Source organism: Sinohyriopsis cumingii, chromosome 9 (assembly GCF_028554795.1).
Source record: "Sinohyriopsis cumingii isolate HCF-2022 chromosome 9, ASM2855479v2, whole genome shotgun sequence".
Lineage (NCBI taxonomy): Eukaryota > Metazoa > Mollusca > Bivalvia > Unionida > Unionidae > Sinohyriopsis > Sinohyriopsis cumingii.
Window position 1 is genome coordinate 40,592,431 of NC_142969.1, and position 14,995 is coordinate 40,607,425.

Genomic DNA, 14,995 nt, shown 5'->3' on the forward strand with positions numbered 1-14,995 from the left:
CTAACGCTCCCATATATCATCTTTTGGATGTTTCTGCTCCAAAATAAGATTTTTCACTAACACAAGCTCTGCCAAAGTTTCACTTTCTTGAATTAGTGCTTTACTGACTACTATATATGATTTCTTATGTTTCATAATGATGTATTAGGGTTTTAATTCCATCAATGCCAGAGTTTGCTCTTTTAGGCACTTTATTTTGATCAAATACATATTTCAACTGATACTTCATTTTTTATACTTATTTTTTCAATTTATCTTAAAACCCTTATTGGCTTTGAAGCACACGATCCCATTGGGCTAAATTATTTGAGAAAAGAAATGAAACTTGCACTTTACTTTTAAATTATCTGTATTTTAATTAGGCTTGGTATTCTGCCTTTCTACATCTAATTTTGGGGCCCAGCAGGGTGGCAGAATGGTCTAAAGTGCTAGCCTTTATCAATTATTACCATCTCACCTCTGTCCATGTGGGTTTGAGTCTCAGGCTCGGCCAGTGTGGGTATGTGAGAAAGCTTGCAATTAGCTTCCTGTCGGTTGGTGGTTCTTACTAGGGTTTTCCAAGGTTCTTCCTCCACCAGTTATATTGGCAGCAATGTATAGCCAGAGATGCCCATTGCCAACCAGGAAAATTCAGGACAAGAGTAAAAAAAATGCATGATTCTATTGAAAAATTAAGAACAGTTACTGCAGGAAGAAATATTCCAGGTGGAAGCCAGAAGAAAGATAAAATCATTTACATGCTGAGGGCCAAGCAAGGCACCTGCTAGTACCATATTTATAAGTCTTTGGTATGATTCACCTGGGGTTCGAGGTGGACTCTAACCACTAAGGCCACCGGAGCATTGATTACGTACCTATACACTTACTTATAAGTCAGATCCCTTTGCCAACTGCATAGACCAAGATATGTCGTACCATAATATGAGTGATCTGCAATTGCAATATGTGATGACATACCAGGGTCTCTGCCGTTTGCAGGTGAACCAGACTTTCAAGCAAGTATATATGGCACATATACCCCATCTGGTCATTCACCATCGTGTTTTTTTTTTTTTAAAATGTCTCAAAGTATATAAACAATACATAGATTTGACTATCATTACTCTCGGTGCTGGTATGGTACTGTGTGCACAAATTGTGGATATCAGACTGTTTATTGGTATTGTGAAATGCCAACATGGATTTTAATGCTGATGAAGTGGGTTTTATGGCAGCAGCTATTGCTTACATTTCTTGGATATCCCCCTCCTGCATCATGATAGCGTGCACATCAGACAATTGCCTAACTGGATATTCCTCTTCTTGCCTCATGGCACTGTGCACATCAGACAATTGCCCAATTGGATATTTCCTCCTCCTGCCTCATGGCAATGTGCACATCAGAAAAAAACTGCATAACTGGATATCCCTCTTACTGCATCATGAATGTGCACATCAGACAATTGCCTAATTGGATATCCACTTTCTGCCTCATGGCAGTGTACACAACAATAGCCTAATTGGATCTCGCCCTTCCTGTCTCAGGGCAATGTGCACACCAGAAAACTGCATAACTGGATATCCCCTTTCTGCCTCATAGCAGTGTACGCATTTGAAAATTGCCTAATCCTGCCCATTTATTTATTTATGATAGCTATACTTAACTACATTCATCATGTATATAAGATTTGAAAGCTTTTTTAAATCTCACTGCATTTAAAAAAACAAAAAAAATTAATAAACGGAATAAGCCCAAGGAATCCTTTTTATATATAAGCTACAAAATCAATAAAATGTTTAACAGGTACTAAAATGGTAAATATTTTGTAAACAGTGACTTCTGAAATATTTTCATGTTTAATGATACACGATTCAGAACCAGACGACAACTCAGAACCAGTCTAAATGCTGAAACAGGCATTCACTTTTATAATTACTATCTGAGCCAGTAACGGTGGCAGGCACATAACAGACAAAAATAGTTCAACTGTTTGTAATACATCAATTCCCCTAACACAACCCAAAAATGTCAACACAACTAAAAACGTTACTATGTATACAAAATTTAAAAAATAACTGAAATGGCATTATATAATGCTACTGTAATGGAACCAGAAATAAATGCATTAGACCATTCAGCCTCCAATATTAAATGAACAGCAATTTGCTTAGACCACAAGGAAAAGTTTACAAAACTCTTTAAATATGAAATAAAAATACACTTGTACCATGTTCATTTTATTTTGTGCTATTGGAACTGTACCAGGTCAATAATAGAGGTCAAAAGATACCATATATTAACAAAGTGGCCATGTAAACAAGACAAATATTGATTTACCAATTAATTTCAAAGTCTGAAAGACAAATACCAAGAAATGAGCTGCAAATGAAGCAACTGACAGTTGACATCATCGACACCTAATATGAAGTACTAACACAGTATAATTCCCAAAACTAAATGTGGCACTTTACTAATGTGTTCAGTATTTGTAAGACCACTCAAGTGGCCTAAGTGGTTAGAGCATCCTCCTCAGATGTGGGAGGTCACTGGTCCAAGCCCTGGCCAAGTCATAATAAAAACTTATTAAAATGGTACCAGCAGCCGACTTGCCGTGCACTCAGCATGAACAGGTTAGTGTTCTGCCTGGTCACAGGATAATGTGACTGGGTGGGACATGCTGTTACATGTCTGCGGCATGATGCCCCACTTCTAGACATCACAATAAACTGCCACACTGCAGACATGGTTCCCACACTTTACTAAATATAAATTTCCAGGTTTTTTCCAGGATGAAATTTATTTTTTCAAGGTTAACATACGACCATTATGAATGGAAGTAAAGAACATTTTGGATTATAAAACATGCATTTTCCAAATCTGAAGATGTTTCTCTTTCAAGACTCTCCAAAACATGTACTTCTGAAAAGATGATCATGTACAAAACCACAAAATGAGTCATACAAAACAAATTTGACTATATTCCCATAAATTGGCATTTAAAGCCATTTCAATGTAAAGAATACAAATTCTAACATTACTTTGCTGACCTGCATTATGTTGCTACGTGGAAACAACATAATGAGCATAAATTATTTTGTTTCCTTTCAAACATTTAATTCCAAAGAATTCTAGAGCAATATGTGTGCATGTTACACAAAGTAAACATTTCCTATCACTGTATGAAAAAACCCCAATAAATGCAAAGTTTTAGAATCGTATCTTGTTACGAACAAAGTTTAACCCTAAAATTATGTGCCAATAAAATCTCAAACAAGATTTTTCAACCAACCTAAACTCCTTAAGACGATTTGGTTAAAAATTCCATCATTTAAAGACATTTACAAAAGGGTTGATTTAAATTTTGACAAAAGACCTTCAAAATTATATATTGTTGTATAAACAAGGACTGAATTTTCTGTAAAATCAACTTGTCTTTTTGTAGTTCAAGAAACCAGTCCCCAAACCTGTATTGTCACATGGGCTCTTACCGTTTCTTAATATATAATAAAAGGGATGATAATTTCTCATTTCTCATGCGTTCTATTTAAGATCTGAAACCAATGCTTCAAGATACACGTCACTGTGTAATAGTCTTGCACCAATGTTCAGCTCAGAGATTTGAAATTTTTCTAATCCCGGTTTCCGCCAAATATTCCAACCCTATTTTTCACATTTGGACATTTTTTATGGAGTGTGGGTTCAAAGCAATTACATATGAAAAATTTGGAATCTGCCACCACTGTAAGATAGCTTACCAGCCAGCCTAGCAAATTTAAACTAGGTTATATTGATGTATACCTGCATAAAATCGATAGGAAAAGTATTTATTTTCTCGAAAATAGCAAGTATTATAATCATTATGTCTTTAATCCACTGAGAGGCTAGATGAAACTCAGCATAGATGAAACCTGACCCGGTACTCACCATTTGCATTAATAGTCACATTACTTCAAAAATCTCAAACAACGACATCGAAAATACAATAGCCATGTGATATCAACAACAAACTCATTTTTAAGGTTGTTGTACAAAATTTCAATTATATTAAATGAAAGTCTGATACCTTTTGCAAAAACCAGAAAGAACATATAATTCTCAACATATTTATTTCGAGAACTACAAGAAACTTCGCCAGTCTCATTCATCAAGCAGAGTAGTCTGGTTCCCTGCTTTGTATGCTCCCTACGTGAGAGAGCACATGTCAACGTGGTAGTCATGTGATACAACAAAACTCTGAAGTTGGTCTCAGAATAAATACAGAGAATTTTGTGCTCTTTCGTTTTTGTATTTTTTATTACGACTTTCATTTAATATTTTTTCTATAATATCTGAAAATGACAGTTGTGAGATTCTGTGTACTGGTGCAACATGCTACTGAAATCATTATTACCAGCTTTAATTTCATCAACACATTAGTTTCATTGTCTTTCAGCAGATTAAAGACATAAAAATTGTATTACTAACGCAATTTATGAAAAAATAATTAATTTTCATATCGATTTCATGCAGGTTTAACTCGATTTAACAACGTTTATGTTTGCTAGCCCATCCGCTAAGCAACTATGCTTTAACACCACCATGTTGGCCTCTTGTGATGCTAAACTGGTTTTCATACCTTCCATAAAAAAATATGGATATCGAGCCGTCTGTGAAACAAAAAGTCTACTAGATGAATCTAATCCACTGAGTGTTTGGATTGTCTCAAAAAATATATTTATGGCATGCACCCAAATGGTCGATACTGAAAACTCCTAATATTATGGTTAGAACTTGATAAATTTAACTTGCGATCAGTTCAGTTACAACACAATTATATAACTGTTTTGAACACCACGTTGTGGAGGAAAATTCACGGGTTTTCCGCTGACTTTTGTCAATATTTGCAAAATTCAAGGACTTTTCACGGTCGGAATAAAATGATCATTTCTCCCAACTTTTTCCCGCTAGCGTGGGAACCCTGCATTTAAAAACATGTCTATGTACAGTTATATAATATTAATTACAGTACACAGCTCTGTGTATTCTTTTAATTGTCCTCCACACACTGCTGTTGGCAAGCTCCTTTACCAATATTATTTCATGGCAATCCAGTCTGGCTTACAATCACTGTCTGACATTTTAATGTCTAGGCACAAACAAAAAGTTTAAAGAAACACTATCCATCATAGTTTGGAAGTAAACACAATCAAGTGAAATGAAGCATTCTGAATAATGGCATGAAAATGATCATAAAAGGAAAATAATCTTAAGTTACTCTTCATAAGAATATTCTCAAATTTATATAAGTGGAATTAAAGAAATGATAATAAAAATGAGAAAAACAACTTTTCATTACTTTTGTTCATTTTTTAACAAACCCAAAAAGCAAAATCAATATACAAGTCAGTATAAAATGTAATTTGGTGAAACAAAGCTTAATGATTACACCAAAAGCGTAATGGTTGTCATGTATGCATTCACACCAAATTCAGGACAATAGGCATTTCTGTATAGCCCATCCTGCATTGAGAAATGGCATCAAAACCCAAAACAACATTTAATTTTGAAACACCAATGAAAGGAGGTTTGACTGGTATGCTTTGGTTTTCTTTGTGTGCATCCAGCATGTACATCTGATTCACATTTTACACCATTTTCAGGCTCAAAATCACTCACTGGTATCTCCATTAACACTTTCCCAGCTACAATAATCAAATATACTTCATAACTTTAGAAATCATTGTCATCAGCCAGTATTTGGTGAATGAAATTGCAATCTGAAGAAGAACCATTCTGGGGATCAGTGATTTATAAAACTTCCTTGATATGAGGCTCAAACTATGACATTAATGCTTCTTACAGGGCCCAATGTGCCAATCAAACTTAGTTTAACAACCATTTATGTCAAGCTGAACCAAGATGTGTAAAAGTTGAAAAAAGACTGATTTTGTAAAAAGCGCAATGAAACTTTTACTGTCGCAACTAAAGATGCAAACGGGTAACTGGGTACTCACCCACTGATAATAACCCCAGTAATGACATGAGCCATAGAGTACTATTTACCATTTACAAGTTTTCTGCTAGTATTTGTAAAGGCAGCACTCACTTTGTTTTCAAGTTGACAATTCTTTTAACTCAGCTAAAAAATATACATTCTTTTTCCGAATTAAAACAGAGGTCTTCCTTTTCCAGTAAATAACTGACCTTAAGCTCATAGCTTGTTTCCCCATGTAACAACTCTTTGATTGCGCCACAAGTGTGGTACAGTGTCAAAGAGGGTGGTTATCTGATCATGCCACACAAATGACACATGTTCAGTTGCAACCTCTACTAGATTTCACAAGCTGTATGATCAAAGTGTTACTTACAAAGCTCAAGTTCAGTCTCTAAATAAGCATCTACATTTGACAGTGAGGCCAAGGAAAGGGAGTCAGATAATATTTATGATGACTACTAGATCATGAAGATTAACTAGACAATGATGGAGGATTTTGGAACTTTATCAGACAATGAGGATGAAATCTTTCACTTTGTACCAGATGACATCAGGTAGTGTTATTCATAAGACACCGTGAATTAAACAAACGTGGACTTAACTTCAGGTCTGTACACATTTAACAGTTTCCAGCACTATGCACCAACGCTGCTCAGTAAGTGTCTCTGCTATCTGGCAATTTACTATCCAATTTTGGATATAATCCCTATGCCGACCAACTCGGAGATCACGTCTGTATGTTAAGATAAACAAGTTAGTTCCAAACATGTGGTTCCATTATTTTGTTCATTTTCATCACTTACTAAGGTCAATCTAATATATCTCATCATTGTAATTTAAAATAAGCACAATTCTTTATAGAAGAAATTTGCAAATATGCATGTTTGCAAACAGTCAAATTGTCCATGCTTACATCGGCTCTTCAGTTTCAGAGGTGTGTAGCTTTGCTGATTGTTAAGCTCTATAATTTCGAAAGTAGCTAAATCTTGCATGAAGTCCGTAATTCCATAATATAAGTGATCAGTTTTGAAACTTATGAAGTTTGAATTTCCCTTTGATCAGGTACGCAGGTAACAGATGATTAGGATATTTGTAAAAATTCTGCACGATTAGCGCTATCACGCACACTGGCAACATCTCTGTAAAAGCCAGATCTGAGAGAAAACTGCAGACCCCGACCTGAAATCACATAATGGACCAGTGTATCTGGGTCCATACAGTTTGTTAGGACTAATCAGTACAACAAACAATATAGACCCCAATCTGCTGTTGCAAAATGTGCCAGCAGATCAGGGCATAGATTGTTTGTAGGAAGATGATGGCTGATTATATGTTGTTTGTAGTTGGATGTGACATCAGTATACGCACCATAACTAGCAGTCAACTATTATAATGCTCCAATAGACCTAAGTCTACACCATTCATCCAACATAATGTTCATGGAAACTGCATAGACTAACTGGTACATTACAAACTGCATATACTAGCTGGTACATTACAAACTGCATAGACTAGCTGGTACCTTATACAACAATAGATCTGCTTATGTACTGTTCAGAGCTTGGCATACCATATGTAGTTGCTTATAAGTCGAATCCAACTGCAAACATCAAAGATCCTTATCTCCCCTAACATAATGTGATTGCAGATCATGGTCTATGTTGCTTGTTCTACTGATTACTCCTAACAAGCTGCACAGACCCAAATCTGCAGGCACATTATATGATGGCATATCTGGGTCTGTGCAATTTGCAGTTGGATTCATCTTATATGCGGGTATATACGATGAGCAAATACCATAATAGCAATATAAATGATTAATATTACAGCGGCCTCATTTCGTAGACTCCTTTCCAAAAGGTAGACCATTGAGTTCATAATGATGTTCTCTCTATGTTCTAGTTCCTTGTTCCACCATATTTCAAAAAGCTTACTTGTGTTGTTCTTCAAATTGTCACATGAGTCAGGCAATTCTGGGAGGAGTCCTGCAAAAAAAATATTGGACAATTAACTTTAACTATGTGTGGGCTACAGGCTTGAATTTAATGAATTGAGCCATGTTAAAACTCAGGACTGATTCCATTTGGAAACAGAGGGAGTTTGGTCAATTGAGATCCAAATTAGCTAAAACATTTAATAGGCTTTTATCATGCCCAATATCACATCTATCATGATGCTGGAATGTGTCCATTATCATGGAATGGTAGCCTTTGGTAATAATTGGGGTGAAACATTTCTCCTCAAACAACCTGAGAAAAGGTCAGCCAGTTTAGGGATGCAGGCTCTCTGAGGGTCAATGTTTTTATTGGCATGGCACCAGTCCCTAAAAGCATGCCATTTTTAATGTAATGTACCAAGCCTTCAGAGCAGAGGGCCTTCTGGCTCTCAAGATTCTCTCCACAACTGAAAGCCCGGATAAAAGTAAAGTGTGCAGAAGAAGATGGTCTGGGCAGGGAAAAGAAGATTCAGGTTGGCTGGAATCTTCCTGGGCAGATCTATCACTTGACTGAGTAGATCGGTGACTTAGAACTTGTCCCATCTAAGAGGAGCTATCAGAATCATCATGCATTTCTGACCCCATGACTTATGGATTATTTTTTGGTATCAAGACTGTGGGAAGGTAGGCAAATGCCCACAACCCCACCAAATTGATTGACAGTGCACACATGGCCCAAGCTTCTGGGTCTGGAACTGGAGAAACAAAAGTGAATCTTGAAATATTTAAAAATTAAAAGCTAATTGTGAAAAATGCATGGGAAAATAAAAACATTATCTGAAAAGTTGAGTTACATTTAATAATATATTAAAATATAAGAATAATCAATGCATTTGAAAAAATTACACCTGTGTCTACCTTGGCAACTAACTTACCATTCAGAATGACTCCACATGCCAACAAACTATGTGGTACCAACTTGTTCTCTAAAATCTGCAAGCTACATGTTGCCAGGGATAACATGCACTGCAAACTTTCAACCAGCTTCTGTAATCCCTGTAATAATAAAAATAATAATAATAATAAATAATAATAATAATAATATTAATAATAATAATAATAATAATGAATATGAGGATAATAATAATAACAATGATGAACCATGCTTCATTGTACATAGCTTGGCTCAGTTTACAGACGAAGCCAGTTTGGTCCTACGTGAACATATCTCATGATTATGCAAAAAGCATATTTCCAATGCATTTTTGTTTTAGGAATGCAAACAAAATTACAAAACTAAACAAAGTTGATGGAAAGATGGCATCTATAATAATAATAATAATAACAATAAAAATAGCATTTACTACCACCATCAATGGACCAAAATTACAAGTCAAGTCCAGACCTGATCTACAAGTATATTATGTGACAGCAGATCAGGGTCTAAGTGAATTGCTTTTTTAATAACTCCCTAGAAACTGCATAAATCCAAATCTGCTACGCACAGCAGGTGTACCTTATTTATTGCTTGATTACAATTGATTGCCATTGTCAGGATGTAAGAAAAGGCCTATTGACACCTGCATCCTGAAATGTCCTTTCAAAGCATCAGTTCACTGATTCCAGTGTCAAATATGAGTTATGCATATCTATATTGTGTGTTTAACTTTTGTCCATGATTGTTGATTGTAAGGGTCATTTTCTCATCAACATATTATGTAGCTAATATTTATCCATGACTGTACAGTAGATTGTACTTTAAGATAATATAATCATGTGGGCATGGCCTTTTGACTTTAGAAGGTTCTAGGCATACCTGCTTTTGGTCTTGTTTGTAAGTTATAGATTGCTTCCTAACATTCTGTTCAAGATCTAGATATTTTAAAATTTAGAATGTTCTACAAGTGAACCTGTTTATGAATTTGATGGGAAAATGACATACATCCTTGCTATCTCTTTGTGTCTTAGGTTTTTATATAAAGGTTGTTTACATTAGAATTATTCATCCTATTTTAACATTGGTCTAGTGGAATCAGTGATGTATTGTGTTAATTTAAAAGGATGTATTTATAATATTCATTGGAACTACATAGTGCTCACTGTCTTTGGGACTAACATCACTATTTTGGAATTATTGTGAATTCATTCAAGGACATTCTGGGCTACTGGCACATCAGCATATTCAAGATTGGAATTTGTAACACCACATGAATTCATCTGGAGCACTATACTTTTTGACTTGTGATAAAACTTTTAAGACTATTTGGGATTTGTTCACAACAATAAGTTTCTTTTAAATTTTCACTTTGTATTCTAGGGAAATAAATTATTTGTCGAATTTTACAAAACTTAGTTTTTTACTTGTTATCTACTCAAGTCCATGCAGTCGGAACTTGTGTTTAATAAAATTGGTGCCCTGGTCAGAGCCAGTGCCAAAAGGGTCATAGCTGGAAGCTGAGAGCTATATGCATTTTGAAGCAGGGAATGGGCAAATCAGGAAAATCAACCACCATACCTGCTTCCAGAGCTGAATATACTTAGTTGGGTGTTGGCGATATGTCTTGAATCTAGGACTGGGCATACTTGCAACATTTATTAAATTACCCAGTCCTGGCATGTTGAGCCAGCACTAATGGCATCTGACATCTAAAGCCCCAGTACAGGTACAGTACATCTTGTACTGATTGAATACAAACAGTCCAGATGGGCTGCTGTATCACGTCAGCCCTGGTCCACTGTCTTTTTGTATAAATCTGAACTGATTGTTGTTCTCATAATTTTTGGACCATCAGCGCATGATAGTCTATACATGGTGACAGTATAAATGGTGGAGGATGAAACAGGGAAAATCAAAGTAAGAACTACTGACCCGCGATAACATGCTTACTTATCTACAATGAAGACAGAGCACAGTAAAACCTGTCTTGAAGGACCACCCATTCTGCCAAAAAATTACGTCTCTCATAACAGGTCATAACACTGTATAATAAAACTGAACTGAGAATAAGATCTCTCAAGACAGGCGGTCTAACATAACGGTAGTCTTTCAAGACAGGCGGTCTAACATAATGGTAGTCTTTCAAGACAGGCGGTCTAACATAACGGTAGTCTCTCAAGACAGGCGGTCTAACATAATGGTAGTCTCTCAAGACAGGCGGTCTAACATAATGGTAGTCTCTCAAGACAGGCGGTCTAACATAATGGTAGTCTCTCAAGACAGGCGGTCTAACATAATGGTAGTCTCTCAAGACAGGCAGTCTAACATAATGGTAGTCTCTCAAGACAGGCGGTCTAACATAATGGTAGTCTCTCAAGACAGGCGGTCTAACATAATGGTAGTCTTTCAAGACAGGCGGTCTAACATAATGGTAGTCTTTCAAGACAGGCGGTCTAACATAATGGTAGTCTCTCAAGACAGGCGGTCTAACATAATGGTAGTCTTTCAAGACAGGCGGTCTAACATAATGGTAGTCTTTCAAGACAGGCGGTCTAACAATGGTAGTCTCTCAAGACAGGCGGTCTAACATAACGGTAGTCTCTCAAGACAGGCGGTCTAACATAATGGTAGTCTCTCAAGACAGGCGGTCTAACATAATGGTAGTCTCTCAAGACAGGCGGTCTAACATAATGGTAGTCTCTCAAGACAGGCGGTCTAACATAATGGTAGTCTTTCAAGACAGGCGGTCTAACATAACGGTAGTCTCTCAAGACAGGCGGTCTAACATAATGGTAGTCTTTCAAGACAGGCGGTCTAACATAATGGTAGTCTTTCAAGACAGGCGGTCTAACATAACGGTAGTCTCTCAAGACAGGCGGTCTAACATAATGGTAGTCTTTCAAGACAGGCCGTCTAACATAATGGTAGTCTCTCAAGACAGGCGGTCTAACATAATGGTAGTCTTTCAAGACAGGCGGTCTAACATAATGATAGTCTTTCAAGACAGGCGGTCTAACATAATGGTAGTCTTTCAAGACAGGTTTTACTGTAATACATTGACAGAAATAAAGATAATATCCCTGAGTGAGAAAGCTCCAAGGAATCACTCATATAATGGTAAAAAGGCACAAATGGATATTGATTTTGCAAGATTTCGAAAAAGTGTGTACTTCCTAGCAAAAGCAAATGTACTAATTGTTGGGATTAGCTCTTTAGTACTTTCACTGTCAAAGAAAGCCTAGGAGAAATTGATCTGCAAGGTAGTGAATGTACTTCCTAAGGTATTATGTTCAGGGTACATATCTAAAGAATACTGCAATAAACCTTGATGTACAATTGACAGGAAAAAATGGTGTAAAGTCTTCAAGGTATTTTTTGGGTCAAGTACCAAGGAATACCTGATGCAAAGATTTACAACAAATGATTACCCTACCTCTTTGTTTTCATCTGCATCTGCCTCTACTTCCAATGTTAGGAGAGTTACAGCAAACGTCTCCTGTACACCGTCCCAAAACTTTTCAAGCTCCACCTTGCTAAAGGCATCTAGGGCCTCTGACAGATCACCGGGTTTAATCTGAAAAATATTTATATCAAAGGAGTCCAAACCAGGGTGTGATTTCAGATGAATCTAGCTTAATTTGCCTATTCTCAAGCTGACTTCTTGACCCAACCCTTGATTGTCATTGACTACTTTATTATTCCATGTCCAATATCAAGTCTTTATTTTATATTAAAAAGACCAATGTACACCACTCCCTCGATAACTCACACCCTGATAACTTGTGAACCCGCTTAAACATGGGGTCAGTCGTGGATCCGATGTTGTTGGGTTTTTTTACCAGAAAGTACCACAAAAAATCTGACCCCTATTTGTTGAACATGAAGAAAATCGCGATCAAAATTGGTAACTATGACCTGGGAATTTTAATAAAGATTAAGAAATTATCAATTTTTAATAAGAAATCGTGTTTTTTGTTAAAAATTTCTTTTCAAATCATATTCTTGGTACACTGTAAAAAAACAGTATGTAACAAAAAATGTCATTCCAGGAAATTATCACTAATGCCTATTTGAGCCAGCACTTTTAATAAATAAGTATCAATTAAATAAGTTTTTTTTTATGAAGTTAAATACGTGTTTTAGTTATATTTTTTACTTTGGTTGAAGTGGAATGATCATAAATACCATGTGCCTTGTTGTATTCAAACATGAAATGCCAATCTCTCATAACAGCTACCGCTCCGGTGGCCTAGTGGTTACAGCGTCCACCTTGGATACGGGAGGTCGTGGGTTTGGTCCCCGGTCAAGTCATACCAAAGACTTACAAAAATGGTACTAACTGCTGCCTCGCTTGGCGCTCAGTATTAAGAGGTTAGTGTTAGGACTGGTCAGCCTGGTGTCAGGATAATGTGACTGGGTGGGACATCATGCTACATGTCTGCAGCATGATGCCCCAGTGCTAGACATCACTATAAACTGCCACACTGCAGACATCATAGCGATATGACTGAAATTTTTTTAAAGCTATGTTAAAAATCCAAATCACACACACACACACACACACACACCCATAACAGCTACGTATGCAAGCATTTCTGTGAGAACATAATTAAGTGCCGATGGTATTTTGATACCTAATTTGCATAAGTATTTGTTGTATTGTTGAATTTAATTAATAGCTGACCTCCTTGTATTACAGTGTTAATTATGTCTTTTGAATCAAATAAAGGGAGTGGACTAATTGAAAAGTTATAAGGCATGCAAATCCAACCTCCATAAAAACTGGAAGCCCTGGTCTAGTGTCAGGTCAACTTTTTACAATTTTTTGCATGATAATGTAATTAAATTACTTTAAAATTGCATACTCATTCACAAATGTGATCAACAATAGCAAGAATACCAAGCAAAATGAATAATTGATGATGTAAAATTCTGTTTTTCAGAGATACATTTTATTAATGAAATGCTAGGTTCAGAGTTTGTTGTTAATTTGTAATTATTGAATTGGCACTCAGAGATTTCCTCATGATGACAAAAAGTTTCACTACTACTTGCAATGAAATCATGGCATTAATTAATATTTTATTATAGAACAATAAAAAAAACTGACTTTCAACGATTGCGGCTGTTTTATGAACAAAATGTTTTGTTGCTCTTTAATAAAAGGGAATCTTGTTTGATTGTGAATTTGAATCAATAACCAGTCTAGTTCCCTGCTTAATATGCACCTTGCATTGCATTCCAAATGAGTAGAGAGCAAAGCAGGGAACAGAAGGATCAGGGAATCACACTACTCAACACCAAAAAGCAGCGATGTAATACACCATGTTTTCATGTACAAGTAAAGGTTCTTGAAACCAGATGGAACAATGTTAACGATCTCGGAGTGGTTGGGCATCTTGAAATTAAAGGTCTCCCCCCATGGATTTCTTGATTTCCAGCGAGAATGGTATCATTTTATATTGCTATGGAGGTCACTCAATAACTTGTGCTCTCGCGTATAGTGCGGTCTAGGTTTTTGGACTCCATTGTGTGCGAGTTACCAAGGGATAGGTGTATACTAGTGACAATATACTATTTTCATGGATTTTGATCAACTGTTGTGTTTTATAAGTAGCTGAAAATAGAATTAGGTAATGTTTCTTCAGTGTTCCAGCTATAATCTAAAACATGCCAACTACCGGTGCCAAATGAAGGGCACAGATCACATTAAATTTGCTGTGAAATGGAACTGAATTTTTTGTCCATATACAAGACATATCCAGCTATAAACGTTCACCTACTGAAAAAGATCCCGTAATACAACTACTTTTAATTAACTTTATAAACTGGAACTTTCTGAAATAATTGTAAGAACTTATTTCTTTTACTGCTGCAGGATATTAAAAAGATTTTACTATTTTTTTGACAGTGCAGCATGAGTAAGCAACAGTTCAACTGCCGTCTGTACTTTGAATATCTTGCAATACTATCTTTTTCTACTGCTACTCCCCAGTAAAAGCAAATATTCTCTCCTCCAACTAGTAATTGGAGGACTAAAACAAACACTACATGAACCCAGTCTGATAAGCAAGTTAAATTTGGAATACCTTTAGTCTTGAGACTAATCAGAGCTGGTTAGGATGAAGGAATTAGGCAACAACAGAAGTACATATTTAAAATTAGTTT

At 36.1% G+C, this 14,995-nt stretch overlaps 1 protein-coding gene across 1 annotated transcript in view; it reads right to left on the bottom strand.

Annotated features, from left to right (window-relative positions):
- LOC149791606 (condensin-2 complex subunit G2-like) overlaps nt 1-14,995 on the bottom strand; it is a 169,280-nt gene that overhangs the window by 136,435 nt on the left and 17,850 nt on the right. Inside the window, exons 3-5 of the mRNA XM_089970158.1 lie at nt 12,261-12,401; nt 8,826-8,946; nt 7,782-7,939 (exon numbers count right to left, since the gene is read on the bottom strand). Coding sequence (XP_089826284.1) covers nt 7,782-7,939; nt 8,826-8,946; nt 12,261-12,401 — 420 coding nt within the window. The remainder of the gene's footprint in view (nt 1-7,781; nt 7,940-8,825; nt 8,947-12,260; nt 12,402-14,995) is intronic.